Source organism: Zonotrichia leucophrys, chromosome 13 (genome assembly GCF_028769735.1).
Source record: "Zonotrichia leucophrys gambelii isolate GWCS_2022_RI chromosome 13, RI_Zleu_2.0, whole genome shotgun sequence".
Lineage (NCBI taxonomy): Eukaryota > Metazoa > Chordata > Aves > Passeriformes > Passerellidae > Zonotrichia > Zonotrichia leucophrys.
In genome coordinates this window covers 2,577,035-2,595,144 of record NC_088183.1, presented here as the reverse complement: position 1 = coordinate 2,595,144, position 18,110 = coordinate 2,577,035, and the positions used below count along the sequence as shown (strand labels likewise).

Below are 18,110 nucleotides of genomic sequence, written 5' to 3'. Positions count from 1 at the left end.
AGCAGATGCTGCTTTTACCTTTTGACTTTTCAGGGTGGAAGCACATTTTAAGCAACCTTTTTCACTGGCACCATCTGAGAGTTTTGGCAGCATGGTGGAGGGAGATGAGCAGAGAGATCTCCAAAGCCTCCCTTGGAATTACATCCAGTAACTTCCATTTCCTCCAATGAGACTGAACCAGCCCTGTGACTACTTTGGGTCAGTGTGACCCATTTCAGTTTGAAAATACTTCTTTGCAAAATCCCTCTCTCACAAAAAACAAACAAACAAACAAACAAAGACACTACCAGGAGTACATTTCTTTAGCAGGATGCTTCATGGCAGAAATAGATGTCTGAAGTTGCCAGCAAGAAGCTAAAAGTGAACATTCTGTAGGGACAACATTAAAGCAAGCCCAAGTGAGTATGAGAAATCAGAGTAACACACAGATTTTCTTACAGAGCCAATTCAGAGCCTGACATTTCCGCCCACACAGCACAGCTCAGTGACAGGCAATAAGACACAGCAGCAATATGAGCAACAGGAGACTCCAGAGGAATAAACAATATATTTCTTCTGTCAACAAAAATATATGCCTCTCTTTATTCCTTTCATAAGTCTCCCACAATTATTAATGCTCTGGGTTTGTGTGGCAGGGGGGCTGCAGGGGTGGCTGCTGGGAGAAGCTGCTGGAAGCTTCCCCCATGTCCCACAGAGTGGGTCCAAGGGGGTAACACCTCGGGAAAACAGATTTAAGAATGGGGGTAGAACTGCCCAGCTGCAGGCACGAGAGAGGAGTGAGAGTGTGAGAGAGGAACAGCTCTGCAGACATTCAGGATGAGGGGAAGGAGATGCTCCAGGTGCCAAAGCTGAGATCCCCCTGAAGCCCAAGGTGAAGCCCAAGTGAAGCTGAGCCCAGGAAGAAAGGAGGGTAACAGGGCTTGAGTATAAACATTTAATTTCATTGCAGCTTGTAAACAAAACATCAGTCACAGCACAGTTCAGCTTCTCCCCACTTCAAGCCTGAACATAAATTAACTCCTCTTCAATGTTAATGAATATTATTCTACTCACTTGCTCCTTGATCTATGAAACACTTATTGTCTCACTTCATAAAATACATTTCCTGCACACCAAGCATTTTTCTCCATAACGTTCCTGCTCATTAGTAGAAGGAACAATATTTTATCTGGTTTCATGTATTGAAAATCTGGGGCCAGGCTTTCAATGAAAGCACTGGAAAATGTGTGAACAGGAAGTAGAGGTTACTAAGAAGAGAAACAACAAAACTTAAAGGCACTGAGTGAGGACAAGTTTTCAGGAAGTCACAATAGTCATGACAGGGCAATCCTAGGAGTAACATCATCCACCTCAGACTGTTCTACCAAAAGATTGTGTTTGTTTCTCAAACTTTCACCTGAGTTCATGTCAAAATTAGTCCAATACAGCAGTGAAAACCAGGACAGTGTCCTTGTCCTTGGTAGATCACAGACGACTTAGCATCATACTCAAATTTTTTTACCCTTTCTGTAGGTGAAGGAATTTAAATACAAAGAGGTGTAAAAAGTGACCACGTCTGTTCTGAGCTGGGTTTAACTACTCCTAGTCACTGCTGTGAGGAGTTCATCCATTCCACAGAGCTCCACCAGCACCACTGACTTCCTGTCACACACAGTAGGAACCAGAAAACAATCATACAGAACAGGGGAAAAAACTAAAAGCCATGTTAGTTTATTACTCATTTCAAAATCCAGGAGATTACAAAGATTCTGGAAGAGAGGGAACATTTGTCAGTGCCACCCTGAGCCTTCCTGCACATTTCTTTCAATCTGCCTCTGTTCCTCCTCAAGCAGGACTGCAATAAATCTCACACATTCCCAGCATGGAGGGATCCTGTCCTGACCCCTGGGAGATGACACAGATCAGATTTGTTCACAGCCCAGCCCAGCAACATCCACAGCTCAGCTGAGCACCTTGGATGAGACACAAATGTGGAGTCCAAATTTAGAGAAAGAAGAAGAAGAGATCCTCTCTCTAATCTGCTCCACATATTCAGCTCAAGAAACAGATAAAAGAGGTGCCACAGTCACTGGGAGGTCAAAGCACTCAGCATCTTCCAGGTGGTGATCACCTCCCTGGATCAAGGCATATTCCTTTTTCTCTTAGGGGCCTCCATAACTTTCCCTCAATAAAATGAAACTGCAGCTACTCACATTAATTTTCCCTAGGCTGAAGCTTTCAAATGTGAATTTTTCTGCCTCAGATCAGAGGGGCCTGATGCCATCACTAACGAGTGAGAAACTTCCAGTGAATATTTATTAAAAATCCACTGTGGCTTAATATACTTCAATAAAATTTCTTCTTTTCCTCCTAAAGTAAAACTCCTCTTAAACCATAGGTTCTCCTGCTGCTTCAGTTTGCTGGAAAGCCCATGATGTTAAACCCATCCTTGGTTGCTTTGGTTTTTATGCAAATTCCAACAATCAGAGTTATATAAGTGCTTATGCAATGAAAAGAAACATAATACACGAACCTGCCCATGTCACTGAGAGTTACTTACAAGAGCTATAAATCAAAGTTCTGTTCTGCTTTATATTTAAGGGCCTACAGCACAGGCAAAATGTCATATATGCCCAAAATTTCCTTTCACTCACTTCCCCTCCCAAAGAAAAAGAAAACTACAATTCAGCTGCCTGCTGAAGGCTATTCCTTAGTCAGAGCCCATGCAAAATTGTATTAGAAGCTTTGAAGTTAAAACATGAACATTGACTACCAGGGAGGGCCCTAAAGACAAAGACATTTACTGGATGTAAATGTTCAGTGAAGATAAAGGTCACCTTCTACTTTCCCAAAATCAAACCATGTTGGAAACTCCACATCCTGCTGTCAAGTTTTGCTTCTGAGCATGAAATCTTTTCATGGAAGGAATCGGCAGTGAAATATTATTAACCTTGGTGATTGATTATGTTGTAATGGCCAAGTTCTGATAACCTCAGAGGCCATGGGAGTCTCAGCAGAGCCTCAGCTGGTGGGACACAGGAATCTGATTCATCCCAGAGAATCAGATTCATCCAGAGCAGATGGGGCATGAGCAGAGGAGCTGCTGGGCAAGCCAAGCCTCCAGCCTGCAGGAAATGAGGTTTTATCTCAACTGGTGGCTTCGGGCCAAATCAAGCAGGAAACCAACCCTTTTGAAAATGCCCACAAACTGGATATTCCCGGAAGGGTCACTTCAGAAACATCACCACACCATTCCCAAGTTCCCAAGGCTGCAGCTGATCGGTGACATCATCCCCAGCTGAAGGAGCTCCCAAAGCTGCCTGGCTCCTGTGCAGAGGGTGCTGAGGACACCCTGGCAAGGCTGCCCAGAGCCACAGCCCCACAGCAGGTGTTGTAGTGTGTTGTTAAGTTTCTTGTGTTATTCCCCCAATTTATGTGTTGTTCTCTCCTATTATGTGTAAAATGGTTTCGTTCTCTCAGTTTTTCTCGCTAGTGCTAGAAAGGTGAGGGGATGAACTTCACAGAACTGACACTCCATGGAGACCAATAATCAAAAGGTAAAGGAGGTGTCCTGGGACCCCAGCCAGCCACCATCTCCAGAGAGGAGAAGGTTCTCGAAACCTGGGAGGAGAAAGGGGGTGATTGACTGGACCCAGGGAGGAAACAACTTTCACTTATAAGGGAAACCAGGGGAGGAGCAATTACATATCGGCAACTATGAATAGCGGTTACTATGGCAACTTAGCTGACAGGCTAGCAGTGGCGGGAAAAACTGGGGGGACGAAACCATTTTACACATAATAGGGGAGAACAATACATAAATTGGGGGAATAACACAAGAAACTTAACAACACACTACAACAAGCAGGGAGTGCAGGAGCTCCAGCAGTCCAGCCTCAGCCAAGCTCTCAGTGCTTCCAGCCATGGAAATCTCTGTGGAGCTCAGGCTCCCAGCACGTCCCAGCTTCACAGCCTTGGAAGGGGCAGCCCAGAGGCACCAGCTGGAGTTTGGAGCCTCCAGGCCCTGGACAGAGCACTCTGAGGCAGACTTGCCTGGGTTGAGCTGCTCCAGGAACCAGGCAAGAACTCCTCAAATGGGATAACTTCAACCAAAACATGTCAGGATGTTTTGTGCTATTTCCAGCTGAACTTGGACCAATTAATCTCCAGCTAGCATGGAACAGTGACACAAACCCCAAAGGCTTTACTCTCCACTGCTTACCTTTATCCAAAGTCTTTTGTATTTATGGCACATAGGGAAAAGAGATTATCCAGACCAGCTTTTGGATCATGAGATAAGTGTCTGACACCATTATTTACAAATAACAAATTCAGCAGCAATGCCTTTGGCTACTCTGTGTGCCTTGGCTGTTCCCTTCCAGTTCTGTATCCCAAGGAGCCTCCTCAGATCTCCTGGCAACTGTTCACAGAGCTGAGATGAAGAAATGTCAAACTTTGGGAACAAGCTGCAGTTTCTGTTCTGTATAGAAAGGTAAATTATGCACTGAGAGCAAGGCGAAGCAAAGGCAAAGTGTGACCTCTGTATTTGCACATCTGCTTCAGTTCACACTCCAAGGGAGATTTGTTATTAAAAACTTCAGGTAACTGAGCTGCATTTTGAAGAATGTGAAGGAGAAGCAGTGGTGCCCAGGAGCCACAGCAGGACAGTGTGACACTTGCTCTTGGCTCTGCAGTGAAGATCAAAGTCTTCAGAGGAGAATCAGTTCTTTTCTGAATCTCTACTCTGTGATCCAGTGCCCTGAATGTCCCTTATTTACTTCTCGCCCCTTTTACCAAAGAGGGTTTCAATGAAGTTTTTCATGTTTATCCAAACCTTTTTCTCTTTTGCATTTCACACTTAAAGGATCACATGAATGAAAAAGGAATGCACAGAGGTCTGGGTGGATTGGGGTGGTGATCTGGTTTGCAGGCCCTTTTTTCAGCACTTTAACTGCTCTGATGACCTTTGTTCCCAACTGTACCTTTGAAATCTGGTCACTACAGCAGACAGCCAGACTTCCTTACCCAAAAAGTCAAAAATTGAACCTGAATCAGCAGTTTCTCCCCAGTGCAACAGCTGTTCTGGCCCAAAGTGATTTGAAAAATGTAAGAGCCTTTCAAAGTATTGCCAAATGAAAGTTCTGGATTAGTAGATCCCAACCAATTAATTATCTCATCACCACACAGAGCCTTTAGACTGAAGGAGGTGCATAGGGATGATTTAAGGCCATACTTATCTTTTATAATTTCTTTTAAAACAGCCCCAAAGACAGAGGTCTGTATTTATGCAAAGAATCTTAATGTGTTGGCTAAACTTCAGGCAGAGATTTAGGTTAATGCACCTCATCTATCCTGTTAAAGTAGCAATTATGCATCTGGAAGAAAAGTGTTTCCAGGGCCCCTGAAGTCTGTGCCAGTAAAGCACCAACTGCAGCTGCAATTCACAAGAAAAGAAAAGTTAGAGAAACAACTCTACAATTTACAAACCAGGATTATAAACTAAATATTCCCAATGTAAACATTTCATTGATAGAACTGAGGGGACGGGGAGATCATCTCATTTAGTAAAAAAAAACCTCAACCCCCCCCAAAATCCCACATGTGACTCTAAACATGTGTTTTGAAAATAGCAAAGAACTATGACATTTTTGTTCTGCCAGAAAAATGATCACATCTTGATTGAATACTTTGCCTTCTCATTTCCTTTTCCAAGCTGAAATGTCAACTATTTTAAGTAAAATCCAAATATTACCCAACCACAAACCAGAAGAAAACCTTGAACCTGCAAAGGTGCATTCCAGTTCCACACTTGCAGTTTTACCATGAAGAAAACAGAGATGAAACCTTTCCAAGTGCTTTGCTGCCTAATGACACCATCACCAGCATGTTATTAAAGCTCAGCACTCTGACACTGCAGTCATTTTATCTGCAAACACCAAGACATTATGGCAGGAGAAAACAATCCTTTTATTGAAAGCAAGGAGGTCTCATTGTGACAGGTGAATGTTTGACTCCTCAGATGAACCCCATATACATAACTATTTTTATGCAGTTTTCATGTTCCATTTACACAATTTGCTGGCTTAAAAAGCTTTAACAGTCAATCAAGGGTTCAAGTATTAAGCTGCAGAACAGAAGAAAATTATATTGTGTTATTGAAGTCAGGTAGATAAACAACACCTCCCGATTGTGATGGTACCATTATGTGCCTCAGGATGAACAGAGAGAGAAAACATTCACCTGGTTTCATATTCCAAATACTTGCTGAGATTCATGGATAAATGGATGAAAGAACAGAGAGGGTTATTATGTAATATTTTAATATCATAAAGGCAAATTTATGCAAACCAGGAAAAAAGGAAAGTGGGGTTTATGTCTTGTGTGGAGTTTTGCCTTACTGAATTTGTGTTTATTCTTCTGACAAGCTACAAAAATAAAAGATATAAATATGGAGACAACAGTAAATGTGTATCTATTCTTTTGCAAGAAAACTGTCACAATATTATGCTCATTAAAAAGCTTTCTAAAACTAATAGCTCAGTGAAACACTAGACTTAATGGCTTGAGATAAATATCTTGCAACAGAGCTGTTTAAGCCACTGTAAAAACAAACCTCCTAAACAGCAGAAGCACAAACACCAAGCAAACAACAGAGAACCTGTGCTCCCTGAAGTCACTTTGCAGTCTTGCACTGACTCCAGGAAGAACTAGATCAAAATAAAAGCTTTCACTTTGCTTATATTTCCTTTGGGGCTGAATCTTCCTTTATTTCCTTGCTACACCCAGCCAAAGACGGACTCATCCTAGAGGAAAAAAGTGATAAAAGTGAGTTGGTACATTCCCATTAATATTAAAAAAAAAGGTCTCTATATCAAGTGGGGCAAATCAAGACTGTTCAGATTCTTCAGATTGTACTTTAGACCACCAGGGAAGGATTTAGCTCAAGAAGAAAAAGGCAAAAACCTCCCTTTGCCCTGGCAAAGCACAGAGCCCTCCCTGTGAGGATGGAGCTGCTGTGGCCCCAAATCTGAAACCTTGAAAATATTTGAGCTCAATGTCAGTAATACTTTAAAAAATAACTGCCACTTATTATAGTAACATTAAACAAGATCAGTGCAGGCTTTTAATATCATTAATTTAATATTTTAGGGGGTTTTTGGCCTTTAATAGACTGTCTACATACCCTGTCCAGGTATGCCCCATTCTGTGACCTCTGGGTCCTGTCAGAGCCTGCAGGAGAACATCAGGTGGAGGAAAATCATCATTTGCAGTCACATGGAATCTAATCTTAATTGCAACATTCCAAGGAGTAAATAGGTAGCATTAAAATTCAAGTAGACTTTTGTTCTCTCAAAAAAACCCCTATTTATAGAGGCAATAAAATGCAGCATTAATTTTCTAGATTTATTAATCTAGGGAAAATAAAAAGAAGATAAAAATGAACCCAGTTTATTCCGACTTGTTGATCCCTATCTAAATAACTTCTAGAATGATTCCATTTGCTTCTTGATTAATGAAAAATTCAGATCAATAGGAGACTTATCTCCTAGATTTGATGTTGTGCAAAATCTGCTAATTAGAAAGAAGGTATTAGAATTGATGGTTTTCACTGAAATAAGACTTAATAGGAAATTCTCAGTTAAAGCTCCTGAGAAAGGGGGTAAAATTACAATTAAGGATTGAGTAAGAGGGGAGGAGGAGGGATTAGTTGGTTGGTGAGGTTTTTCAAGTCACTGCAATTATATATAAAGAAAATGCTCTTTCTCTAAAAGAAATGAGTGGCTGAAAAGGGGACAGGCCCTGTCCAGAAATCCAAGGTTAAACAGCACATGGTGATCCATCACAAACAGAAAAGCAGCCATTAGGGTAAGATGGCAAATCCACCCAGGAAATCATATACAAGCAGAATTTGGGGTTTTTTTTCCTTACAATAACTTGAAATCTAATAACCTAGTAAAGATTTCTCCTCCTTTTTTCTTGATACTTGTTCTTCTTTTTCTTGAAATCAAACAGACAAATCCAGGAAGGTTTTTTTTTAAAAAAAAATTCACTGTCCTATATATCCATGGATGTGTGAGTCTTCCACATAGATATATGTCCAACATATAAATTAATAGCTTTGCACACACACTTCTGCAATGATCTCAGCTCTGGGAGAAAGCACATGGAACAGCTTCCATGGGAGGAGAGATTTATTAGATTGGAACTTAGCACAGAAATATGACAGAGGCCAATGGAACCCTGAATATAAATATGAATAGCACATGATGAATAATTAATATCATGTCATAATTCCAGAATTAATCAGGAATTGGGTTTAAAGCCAACAGAAGAAGTGGTTTTGCACACAATGCAGAATATTTGCACAATAATTGCAGAAGAAGTTGTTGAAGCATATTCCAGTGGAATTTCTCCTCCTATTCAATAACATCCACTGGAGTAGAGATTTCTGTTCTGAACCAGAATTGGACCTCTTTTCTCATGAAGAAGATTTTTGAGGGTGTATTTTCTTGCCATGTGTGTGGAAATTTAATCCAACATTTTACCAAATAAGACACTGCCTGGAATGGTCCTACATTTTGGGATTCACCCCAACATGCCCCCATGTGGAAAATTACCATCAGCACCAATGCAAGGGAAGAAAAAGCGCTGTGCCTGAAAGTGGCATTTTAAACTTGCCTGGTAGCTCTTCATGGATTAGTATATTCTTTTTCCTAATAATTCATCCAACTGTGAAGCCAGAAATTCCAATTCCATTTGTAAGCATACACTGTATTATCTTAAACTGTGCAGCAGCTACAATGCCTCTAATTGAAATTGGCTGAATGCAGAACACCAGTTTTAATTCCCAAGTCATTTTCCAGTAATGAAAGAGCTGCATTCAGGGCACAGAGTGAGAACATGTTCCATGGTTTTGTTAAATTGTGTTACAGCAACCTTTGGGGAGCATCTAATTTATTTATTGTATGTATGAAATCAACCACTATTTTCCTACGTGAAAAAATAAATTATTATTCATACAACTACTGCCTTGGACCCCTCTGTGAATAAGTTTAATTATGTATTTCACATGTTCAGAAAAACTTGCAGATGTTTGATGTGCATATCTTTAATGTCAGGCTGCAGCAAACACTTCCACCATCCTTCCTCCAAATTAACACATACAAGAACCTCCATGAAAAAAAAAGGGTTTTTTCCAAAAAGCTGGAAGTGCCTAAAGCATGGAATGAATTCCATTTGTGAGTTGTAAAACCTACTACCAAAAAAACAGCTGAAGGGACCTTAAATGTTGGGGTCTTCACTTGTATTAACAATTTGTTTTCCCTAGTAAAATAAAACATTAGCAATTAATTTCATACCTTCTCCATCCAACTGGCTGCAGGTCAACAGTCGACTTCTGAACCTTTCATTTTCCTCAAGCATTTTTGAAATCACTTTCCAGACCTTGTGCCAGATTTTGGACTGAAAGATAAAATGTGAAACATATAAGAAGTTTGCATTAAAACATCTATAGGGCAGAACTTTGAACTCCCCACAAGGACTATGAAGTGCAGCTGGGTTTTTCTGTTGAGGACTGGGAAAGAAGGGAAGAAGGAATGTGGGATATATGGAAGAATTACCTCTATTTATAAGTCAAAACCATAAATTCCTCCATGATTTTTCACATGAAATCTCCACCTCCTTTCTTGCCTAGAACTCTTGTGTTTACCCAGGACTTGAGAAGTGCCCTTCTAGATGTGCAAAGCTCATGAAAACGTGTGTAGAGCCATTAAGCTTTCTTCAAAGTCATCCAAAATGAGGGGCAATAAAAGATTGCGTAGTTTTCCAGGAGCAAAACGTTTCCCATGTGAGAAACAGGTGTCCCTGCACATAGCAGGGAATGGAACTAGATGGTGTTTAAGGTTTCTTCCAACTCAAGCAGCAGCAAAACTGAGGCCCAAACTCAGATTCCAGAATAGCAATTCTCTTGCCTATCTCATATCAAATCCACATTAATTTGTTTATAGATGTTGAAAACCTTTATTTTAGAGGCATAAAGCTCTGTCTATAGTGGACACGTTTCAAACTTGTGCATTGGAAAGATTAAATTGGAATTGCAGACAAAAGCATTCAGGCAGAGGTGGCCTAACAAATAGAAATGGCTGTTGACACGCTGATGTTTGGACTTTTGCTGGACCTCATCTGAGAAACTTGTTTAAATCTAAAGATAATTCCTTTCTCGAGGACATTTATTGCTAAAACATTCTATATTTTCCTCATGTTTTTGAAGACTATTCAATGCACCAGGAGAGCCATATTCCAGGATGTTATTAGCTGTTCCTCTGCAGTTGGTAGCATTTTGCTGTTTTTAAATCAAGTATCTACAACATGGCTCTGTTCTAGTCCAGCTGATTACTTGTACTTCACACATTACAGGATCTCATAATGAGTTACTGCTTAACAAATGTTCCTGTTAAAATTTCAGGCATTTGTCGAACTACTGAACAGGAACAGAAACACATTTGTGAAGCAGAAAGTAATTCTGCATTGCTCCAAGGATGGCGTTAATAGCTCGGGTTCCTGCCTTCGCTTATTTGTAACTCATGGGATTTCTTTGTTTAAAACATGAGAGGAAGAGGAGCTGCAGAGCTTTTCCCTGCTGGGTTTCACCCCAAGGTGTGCTGCACCCTGGCCCAAATCCAGCAAAGCATTTCAGTACAGGCTTTTTAAGTCAACACCATACTCTCATTTTTCAAGGTAAGCACATACTTAAGTGCTTTATTGAATAAGAGCCAGAATTTTAAAGCCTCCAGAGAGGGAAGATAATACCATTTTTTCTTTTCTGTAAGTAAGGTTTTCAGTAACAGGCTACCAATTCCATCTTTTAATCTCCCTCATGCTCTCACACACAGAGAACAAGCAGCTTTCTCAAATGCCAAGGCAGCTAATTGAGCTGCCACACTTTATACCTTTTTCTTCTTTCGTTTAATGACTTTATCAACGTTTCTTGAAGGGATGGGAAAGTCAAAGGCGTCAACCTTAGCCTCTTGAGGGTCACCTAGAAAGAGTTTAGAAAGCATTTTTTGAGTATTTAGAATATGTTCCTAAGGAAGGTGTTGGTCACTGGCACAGGTTGTCCGGAGAAGCTGTGGAAGTGTGCAAGACAGGCTGGATGGAGCTCTGGACAGCCTGGTCAAGCAGAAGGTGTCCATAGAAAGGGGGTGGAGCTGGATGATCTTTAAGGTCCCTCCCAACCCAAACCACTCTATGATTCCACAGAGATCCTTATTTCTGATCACCTTACAGGGTATCAATCCTTACATCCTGCAGCTTGTTCCCTTCTTCTTTACTCCATTATAACCATGGGGCAGGTGAGCATCTTTCAAACACCACAAAACAGGTTTCAAAACTACACAGCACCCACACATTAGACAACAGGCTTCTGGGAGCTTTTAATTCCCTCTCTTTCCCAGAACTGGGCACTGCAATCGAGGTGTGCCAGTGCCCAGAACAGGGGAAGAATCACCCCCCCACTCCTGGTTTTGCTGTTCCTGCTATTCCTGGTACAATTAAGACAACACTTGAGCCACCTCCAGCCCTCGGAGAACCCGACACAAGGGGGCTGTCCCGGGGTCTCACGTACCGCGGCTAGGGCGGCTGCCGGCTCTCGCCTCGCCGCCGCTCCCCTCTCTCCTCCCGCTGCCGCCCGGCCGGGGACTGCGCCCGGCCCGCGGCTCCGGGGCGGCCCTCGGGGCCCCAGGCCGGCCCGGGGGGCTGTGCCCGCGGCTCTGCCGCCAGCCACGGCCCAGGCGGATCACGGTGCCGCAGCGGTGCGAGCCGAAGCTGCTCGCATACACCAGCGGCACGGGCGGGCGGGCGCGGCGGCCGCGCTCCATCTGAGGCAGGGCCGCGGGCATGAGGGTATCGGGGCTGGGGGCTGCGAGGGTAACCGGGGATTGAGGCTTAGTGAGGAGAGGCGAGGGTCGGTGAGGGGAGCGGGAGCTGAGGGGAACCGGGGTCTGAGACTGAGGGGAATCGGGGGCTGAGAGGAGCCGCAGCTGAGGGGGCGGCGAGGGGAGACGAGGCTGAGGGGTGGTGAGGGCAGCGAGGGACAGAGGGGTCGGTGAGGCGAGCGGGGGCTGAGGGGAACCGGGGTCTGAGAGGAGCCGGGCTGGAGGCCTGTGAGAGGAACGGGGGATAGCTCAGTGAAAGGAGCCCAGGGCTGTGAGACAGCCGGGATTGAGAGGGCAGCGAGGGATTGATGAAAGGAGCTGGGGACTGAGGGGAGCCGGGGACTGAGATGCTGCATGTCCCCCTGTCCCTGGGTCAGTGCTAGAGTTTAGCACACATTGCGGCTGCCCGAAGCCATGTATTGATATATTATATGCAAGTTATTGATCTGTTTGTACCAGTGGTAAGGGGGCTCCGTGCTGAAGGTTGTTTGATGTCGTTTGTCTCTACAGCGGGGGAACCCTGGGCATCCCTTTGGTGCGGGTGCTCCTGCAGTACCTGCACTGATACAGGGATTTCCTCTCCAAACTGTGCACCCGCTCCAGCCACGTGCAGAACAATAATGAAACATCAAATACCTTTTTGTCCTTTAGGCAGCAACAGATGTGTGACACTGACAGGATGCCTGGCAGGTCAGTCCAGCCCACGCAGATGCTCTTGGTCCCGTTGTAGCCATGGGTTTGTTGGGTATGGATGGTGACAACTGGCATTCTCAAACCATGAAGAACTCAAGTCATAGAATCATGGAATGGTTTGTGTTGGAAGAAACCTTAAACACCATCAAGTTCCATTCCCTGCCATGAGCAGGGACACCTTCCACTGTCCCAGGTTGCTCCAAGCCCCATCCAGCCTGTCTTGAACACTTCCATGGATGGGGCAGCCACAGCTTCTCTGGGTACCCTGTGCCAGGACCTCACAGGGAAAAATTTACGTCAAGTCCCACTGATGTTTTCTTTGTCACTAAAATACTGCTCCAGATTACTTCCCAGAGTTCAGTTTGCAAATTAGAAATAAAAAATTCTATGAAAATACCTATTTTTCCTAATTGTTTCAGCAGCACTGGCAGCATGAATGGTGTTACCCTCTGGAATGGATGCAAAGCAAACCGTGGTCATTCCCCAGGCTTTGAAGAGGCTGAGGGTTCCTGTGTGTGTGTTCAGAGAAGGGAATGGAGCTGGGAAAGGGTCTGGAGGAGCTGAGGGAGCTGGGAAGGGGCTCAGCCTGGAGAAAAGGAGGCTCAGGGTGGAACTTCTCGCTCTGCACAACTCCTGACAGGAGGGGATAGCTGGGTGGGCATCCAGGATGAGAGGGAACGGCCTCAGGCTGGGCCAGGGCAGGCTCAGGGTGGGCACAGCAGGAACTTCCCCATGGAAAGGGTGCTCAGGCACTGGAGCCCATCCCTGGAGGTGGCACTGGGTGCTCTGGGCTGGGGACACGGTGGGGATGTGGCACGGCTGGACTCCGTGGTCCCGGAGCTCCCAGCGGTTCCCGGCCGGGCCCGGCGGGCGCAGTGCGGGCGGGCCCCGCCAGGTGGCGGCCGCTCCCGCGGAACCGGCGCTGTCCGGGGCCGCCGCTCCGGCCGGCAGCGAGCGCGGCCTGCCCAGCATCCCTGGATCGCCGGCCCTTGTACACACTGCCCGCTAAAGGCATGCCGCGTATGCAGCTGCAAACGAGAGAAAACAACTCGCAGAGGCACGGCCTGACAGAGTAGTTAGTTAGGCGTCTCCTGCAGGGTCCAAAGGAAGGGTGTGGACTGAAAAGGAGGTTGTAGGTGTGACACAACCACCGGGTCAGGAGCCTTGAGATCAACTGTGTCCTCAAATATCAACTGTGATCTCCTGTATTTGGGAAAGGTTCTTCCCCCAGAGGGTGCTGGCACTGCCCAGGCTCCCCAGGGAATGGGCACGGCCTGAGGCTGCCCGAGCTCCAGGAGGGCTTGGGCAGCGCTCCAGGGATGCACGGGGTGGAATTCTGGGCCTGTGCAGGGACAGGAGCTGGATCAATGATCCCTGTGGGCCCCTTCCACTCAGGATACTCTGTGATTCTACAGTTCTCAATTCCACTCCTCCACAAACCCAAACTCCCTGCTCTGTCAAAACCTGCACTTACCAACTGTACCAGTGAGGCAGCAGCCAGTGAGTTCAATTTGGGATATTAAACGCAAAAGCTTCATTAAAAACTGGTCCTGGCGTACAGACTTCCCCAGGTGCATCCATCCCAAAGGCCTGGTAAAGAAATCCCTTCTTTAGCTGCAGTGCTGCCCACACCACAACCCCCCAGTGAATGCTGGCACACAAGCCCAAAGAGCCCCGTGTTCATTCCATGACTGTCTCGGCATTGTGCAGGAACACTCGCTGCTGTATCTGCCAGGGCAGGAGCTGCCGGTGCCAGCTGGCAGCTGCTTCCTTCCTCCGGCCTCCTCAGGGCACCACGGCTGCCAAGGCAGTGGTTTCTCAGCACCTGTACTCACAGAAATGCTTCCACCCTGCTAATGCAAACACACAGACCTCGTGGGGCACATTTTGTCCACTTTTCCCAACAGCACGTTGCCAGCACTTTGATCTCAAATGCAAATTCAGCTCAGAACCTTTTTAGGATCTGCTGCTACCCAGAAAAATCAGTGCCACCTAAAATCTCTCTGCAGATCTGTCAAGCTCAGCTATTTTAGCTGCACGCTGCTCTTCATCCACCTTTCCACATGTGTGAACTGACTACCAGCTGGCCACTATCTCTGTATTAATCACCCTGAGCAAACATCTCAGCTTTTCACCACAGCTGCAACTGTCTGGTTAAAAATAGCCCAGATTCCAGCTTTCAGCCTGCACCTCATTGTGTGTGTGCTGTGTGCTCCCATGGCAGCTCCTCCATCTCACAACTTGGTTCCTGAATTCCATTGTTTCAGTTTTGCTTTGGCCAAGGATGTGTCACCATCCGTGAGCCCTGACAGTCCTTTAAAATGAGGCAGCTTTTGGTGCCTACAGCTGATGCCAAGGAGAAGGAAGGAAGGAGCCATTGGGACATTGCTGCATGCATGGTCAGAGATTCTCTGAAAAAACCCACCCTTCTGCTGCTGGGGGAGATTTGGGTTTCTCTGAGCATCCTTTGCAGTGGAAAGTACTCACATGATTCCATGGAATTCATAGAATCACAGGTGGGACCTTTAAATATCATCTCAGTCTGGCTCTGCCATGGCAGGGACGCTTTCCTCTGTCCCAGGCTGCTCCCAGCCCTGTCCAGCCTGGCCTTGGGCACTGCCAGGGATCCAGGGGCAGCCACTGCTGCTCTGGGCACCTGTGCCAGGGCCTGCCCACCCACAGGGAACAATTCCTTCCATACATCTCACCTAAACTTATCCTAAAATTCAGCATAACTCAGGCAAGGCCAATGCTCATTAAGTGTAACATTACCTTAATGAACTGCAAAGGGTGAATACATCTGAAGTAGGACTCTGACACTGAACAGGGAAAAGTGTGCTCATTCTGACAGCTACACTCAAACCTTGTTAATTATACCCTCAGCAGTAGCACAAACAATTATTCTATCACCTTCATTTTCACAGAATATTTAATAAGTCACTGGAGTGAGGGATTTCATTAGTATGTGGTTACTGCACAAAAGGCACCGGGGACCATTTATTAGTGTAACCAGGAATCATTATAAAAACAAAAGTCACGACTTCTGCTAAGTCAAAGCAATGAATTTGCTTTCAGCTTCTTCTTACTTCTTTCATCATTTAGCCTGGCTCTCAGTTAATTGTGTGAGCAGTAATGGGGCAGCAGAGAGAGAAAATGGAACAGCACCTGCATTTCACAGCAGTGAACCTGCCCAGCTCCCACTGTTTTACAAACCACACACATGGGGATCCCTTCTTCCACACCACTCATAAGGAGAACCCAGTTCTCCCATCTTTTCATGCTGTGCATAAAAATATTTAGCAGAGTATAAACTGTGTTACATAAAAGCCTGAGCCTCCCCTGGAGAGATTTCCAAATCACTGAGAAGATCCATGGGCTTTACAACAAAACCCACGTCAAGGAGATCAAAACCCCTGGCTTAGCAGAACTTTGTGTTACAGCATTTCAACAGATTGCCAATTGGAAATAAAACTATGGGGAAAACAGGGAGACAAAATGAGCCCTGAGATTACACCAGAATGCACAGCCTGATTTGCAGGAAAGGCTGGTAGCCAAGTGGATGAAGCAGAAGGCAGATGAGGACTTCACTTGCTCTGATTTCATTTTCCAAATGAAAAATGAACTAAATGTGCAAGTTCTCGGTATTTGTTTCCAAATCAGAGACACGGAAACTTTTCCAAGTTTTAGGCTGCAGAGACTATGATATTAAAGATTAAAAGTCTCCTATTCAGAGAAATGTGCAGTTAGATCCTGAGAGAACACACAGCTGAGGAAGTTCAGCCCTATCTGCCATAACCCTCCAGATGCTGAAAAAATCCTGGCTCATGCAGGATGTAAAATGCAAAAATCACTAAATCATCCCCAGATTCAGCTGTAATATAGATAACCCAAGACCAGGCACAGAAAGCTCACAATTTCCTACTTCTCCTCTGAGATCCAACAGGACCCAGGCCAAAGTGTGACCACCAACACACCTGGCTGCAGGAGTGCCCATCCCTGGAGGTGGCACTCAGTGCTCTGGGCTGGGGACAAGGTGGGGATGGGGCACAGCTGGGACTCCATGGACTCTGAGGTCTTTTCCAACCCAAAAGGTTCTGGGATTCTCAGCAGCAAGGCCACCCTATAATGGCACTGAGCCTTCCCTCCTCCCTCCCTCCCTCCCCCAGAGACATCAGGATGCTGCCAGGAGAGGAGCAGAGCAGGGCTCTGTCTCCATGGATTGCTCCTCTGCAGACAAAATGGAAGCAGTCGCTGCTTTGTTCTGCCCTCTGTTCCTCCACAGACACCCCCTGCCAAAGCAAGGCCTGAGCGAATTCCCTTTGCACTGAGTGAAGAGCTGGGCTGATTTTGCCAGTGTGTACAGAGCAACATCTGTCCATGCACATCTGGCCCACTGCAGCAGAGCTGGGGGCTGCTGCTGCTGCTGCTTCCAGGAGAATGCCTCAGAAACATCAGGAATCCCATTTAAACTCAGAAACACTTGGCATGAACGTGCTCCCAACCCAGCCCAGCACTGGGCAGCAGCTTCAAGCCACAAGCATTGCCTTGCAAAGTGACACTTGGCCAAAGTGACAACTTAATGCACAGCAAGGCCTGAACAATCCCTGAGCAAACTGATCCTGGGCTGTGAGTCAGCAGCGATGTCAGATGGTGATTTACACCAAGCAAACATTCTTTTCAAGCCTTGGGCAGAGATTTTTTTTTTTAATGCATTGCTTTCCTTCCATGGATTTCAGATCTGGTCTGAGTTATCGAGGCACACAGTGTGTGTCCACTGCATCTACCCCATATCTGCCATTTAAAAGCAATGTTCTTCACTCCCATGAAAAGCAAAGCAACTCAAAGTTTTGGGATAAAAAATACCCCACGACTGACAGCAATAAAACTACATCCATTTTAAACATTAAGATTAATACAAACCCAAAAATGTGTCCTCACAGTCATCCTTGACCTGTGCTGTGCTCAGAGGATATAATCTCAGTTTTTATGACTCACCAAATTAAATTTCAGGAGGAAAAACACAATCAAGCACTGACTTAATACATCTCTATATTTTATGTATACCAGGAGGACTGAGAACTTTGGACCAGCAAATTTCATGGAGGAACCTTAACAGAACACGGTCTCCCACGCTCCATAAACAAAGTGACAGGGGCAGCTTCCCTTAGGGAGGGATTGCATTCAAACAAACCAGCATTTAGTATCAAATTGTCTCTCTGACAAGCCCTACAAGAAGTCAGGAAATTATAGTTCCTGTGCCATGAAAACAGGTGATATCTGATGGCATCAATCAGAGCATGGGGGTGCAGGAAGACTTTCAGTGGTGTATTCAGAGCACTGATTCACTCCCTTCAGTTCCTCTGAGTGCACCGACAGCTGTGAGGATATTCTTATCCCACAGGCTGTTTTTCACTCTGACAAACTGAATCAGCTTTTTTCACACAGAGGAAGGAATGGCAGCTTTTCTCCTCATCTCCCCTTTCCGAGGCTATGCCTCGTCCCAGA

The 18,110-nt window shown here is 45.2% G+C and overlaps 1 protein-coding gene across 1 annotated transcript; it reads right to left on the bottom strand.

Moving 5' to 3' along the window:
* Positions 1–5,949: 5,949 nt before the first annotated feature.
* On the bottom strand, positions 5,950–11,876 carry C13H5orf47 (chromosome 13 C5orf47 homolog). The gene is made up of 5 exons (XM_064725111.1): positions 11,603–11,876; positions 10,929–11,017; positions 9,339–9,441; positions 7,163–7,209; positions 5,950–6,782 (listed from the first exon to the last, which is right to left on the bottom strand). The coding sequence occupies exons 1-5, from the start codon at positions 11,874–11,876 to the stop codon at positions 6,756–6,758; spliced, it is 540 nt and encodes a 179-aa protein (XP_064581181.1). The 3' UTR covers positions 5,950–6,755.
* Positions 11,877–18,110: the final 6,234 nt, after the last annotated feature.

What these genes read in the sequence shown, in the direction of transcription:
- C13H5orf47 (XM_064725111.1), bottom strand. Translation starts at nt 11,876, where the DNA reads ATGCCCGCGGCCCTGCCTCAGATGGAGCGCGGCCGCCGCGCCCGCCCG. An exon ending in CAGCCAGTTGGATGGAGAAG is followed by an intron (nt 7,210 to 9,338) that starts GTATGAAATTAA and finishes GTTCTCCTGCAG; the next exon opens with GCTCTGACAGGACCCAGAGG. An exon ending in ATGGGGCATACCTGGACAGG is followed by an intron (nt 6,783 to 7,162) that starts GTATGTAGACAG and finishes TTTTTCCTCTAG; the next exon opens with GATGAGTCCGTCTTTGGCTG.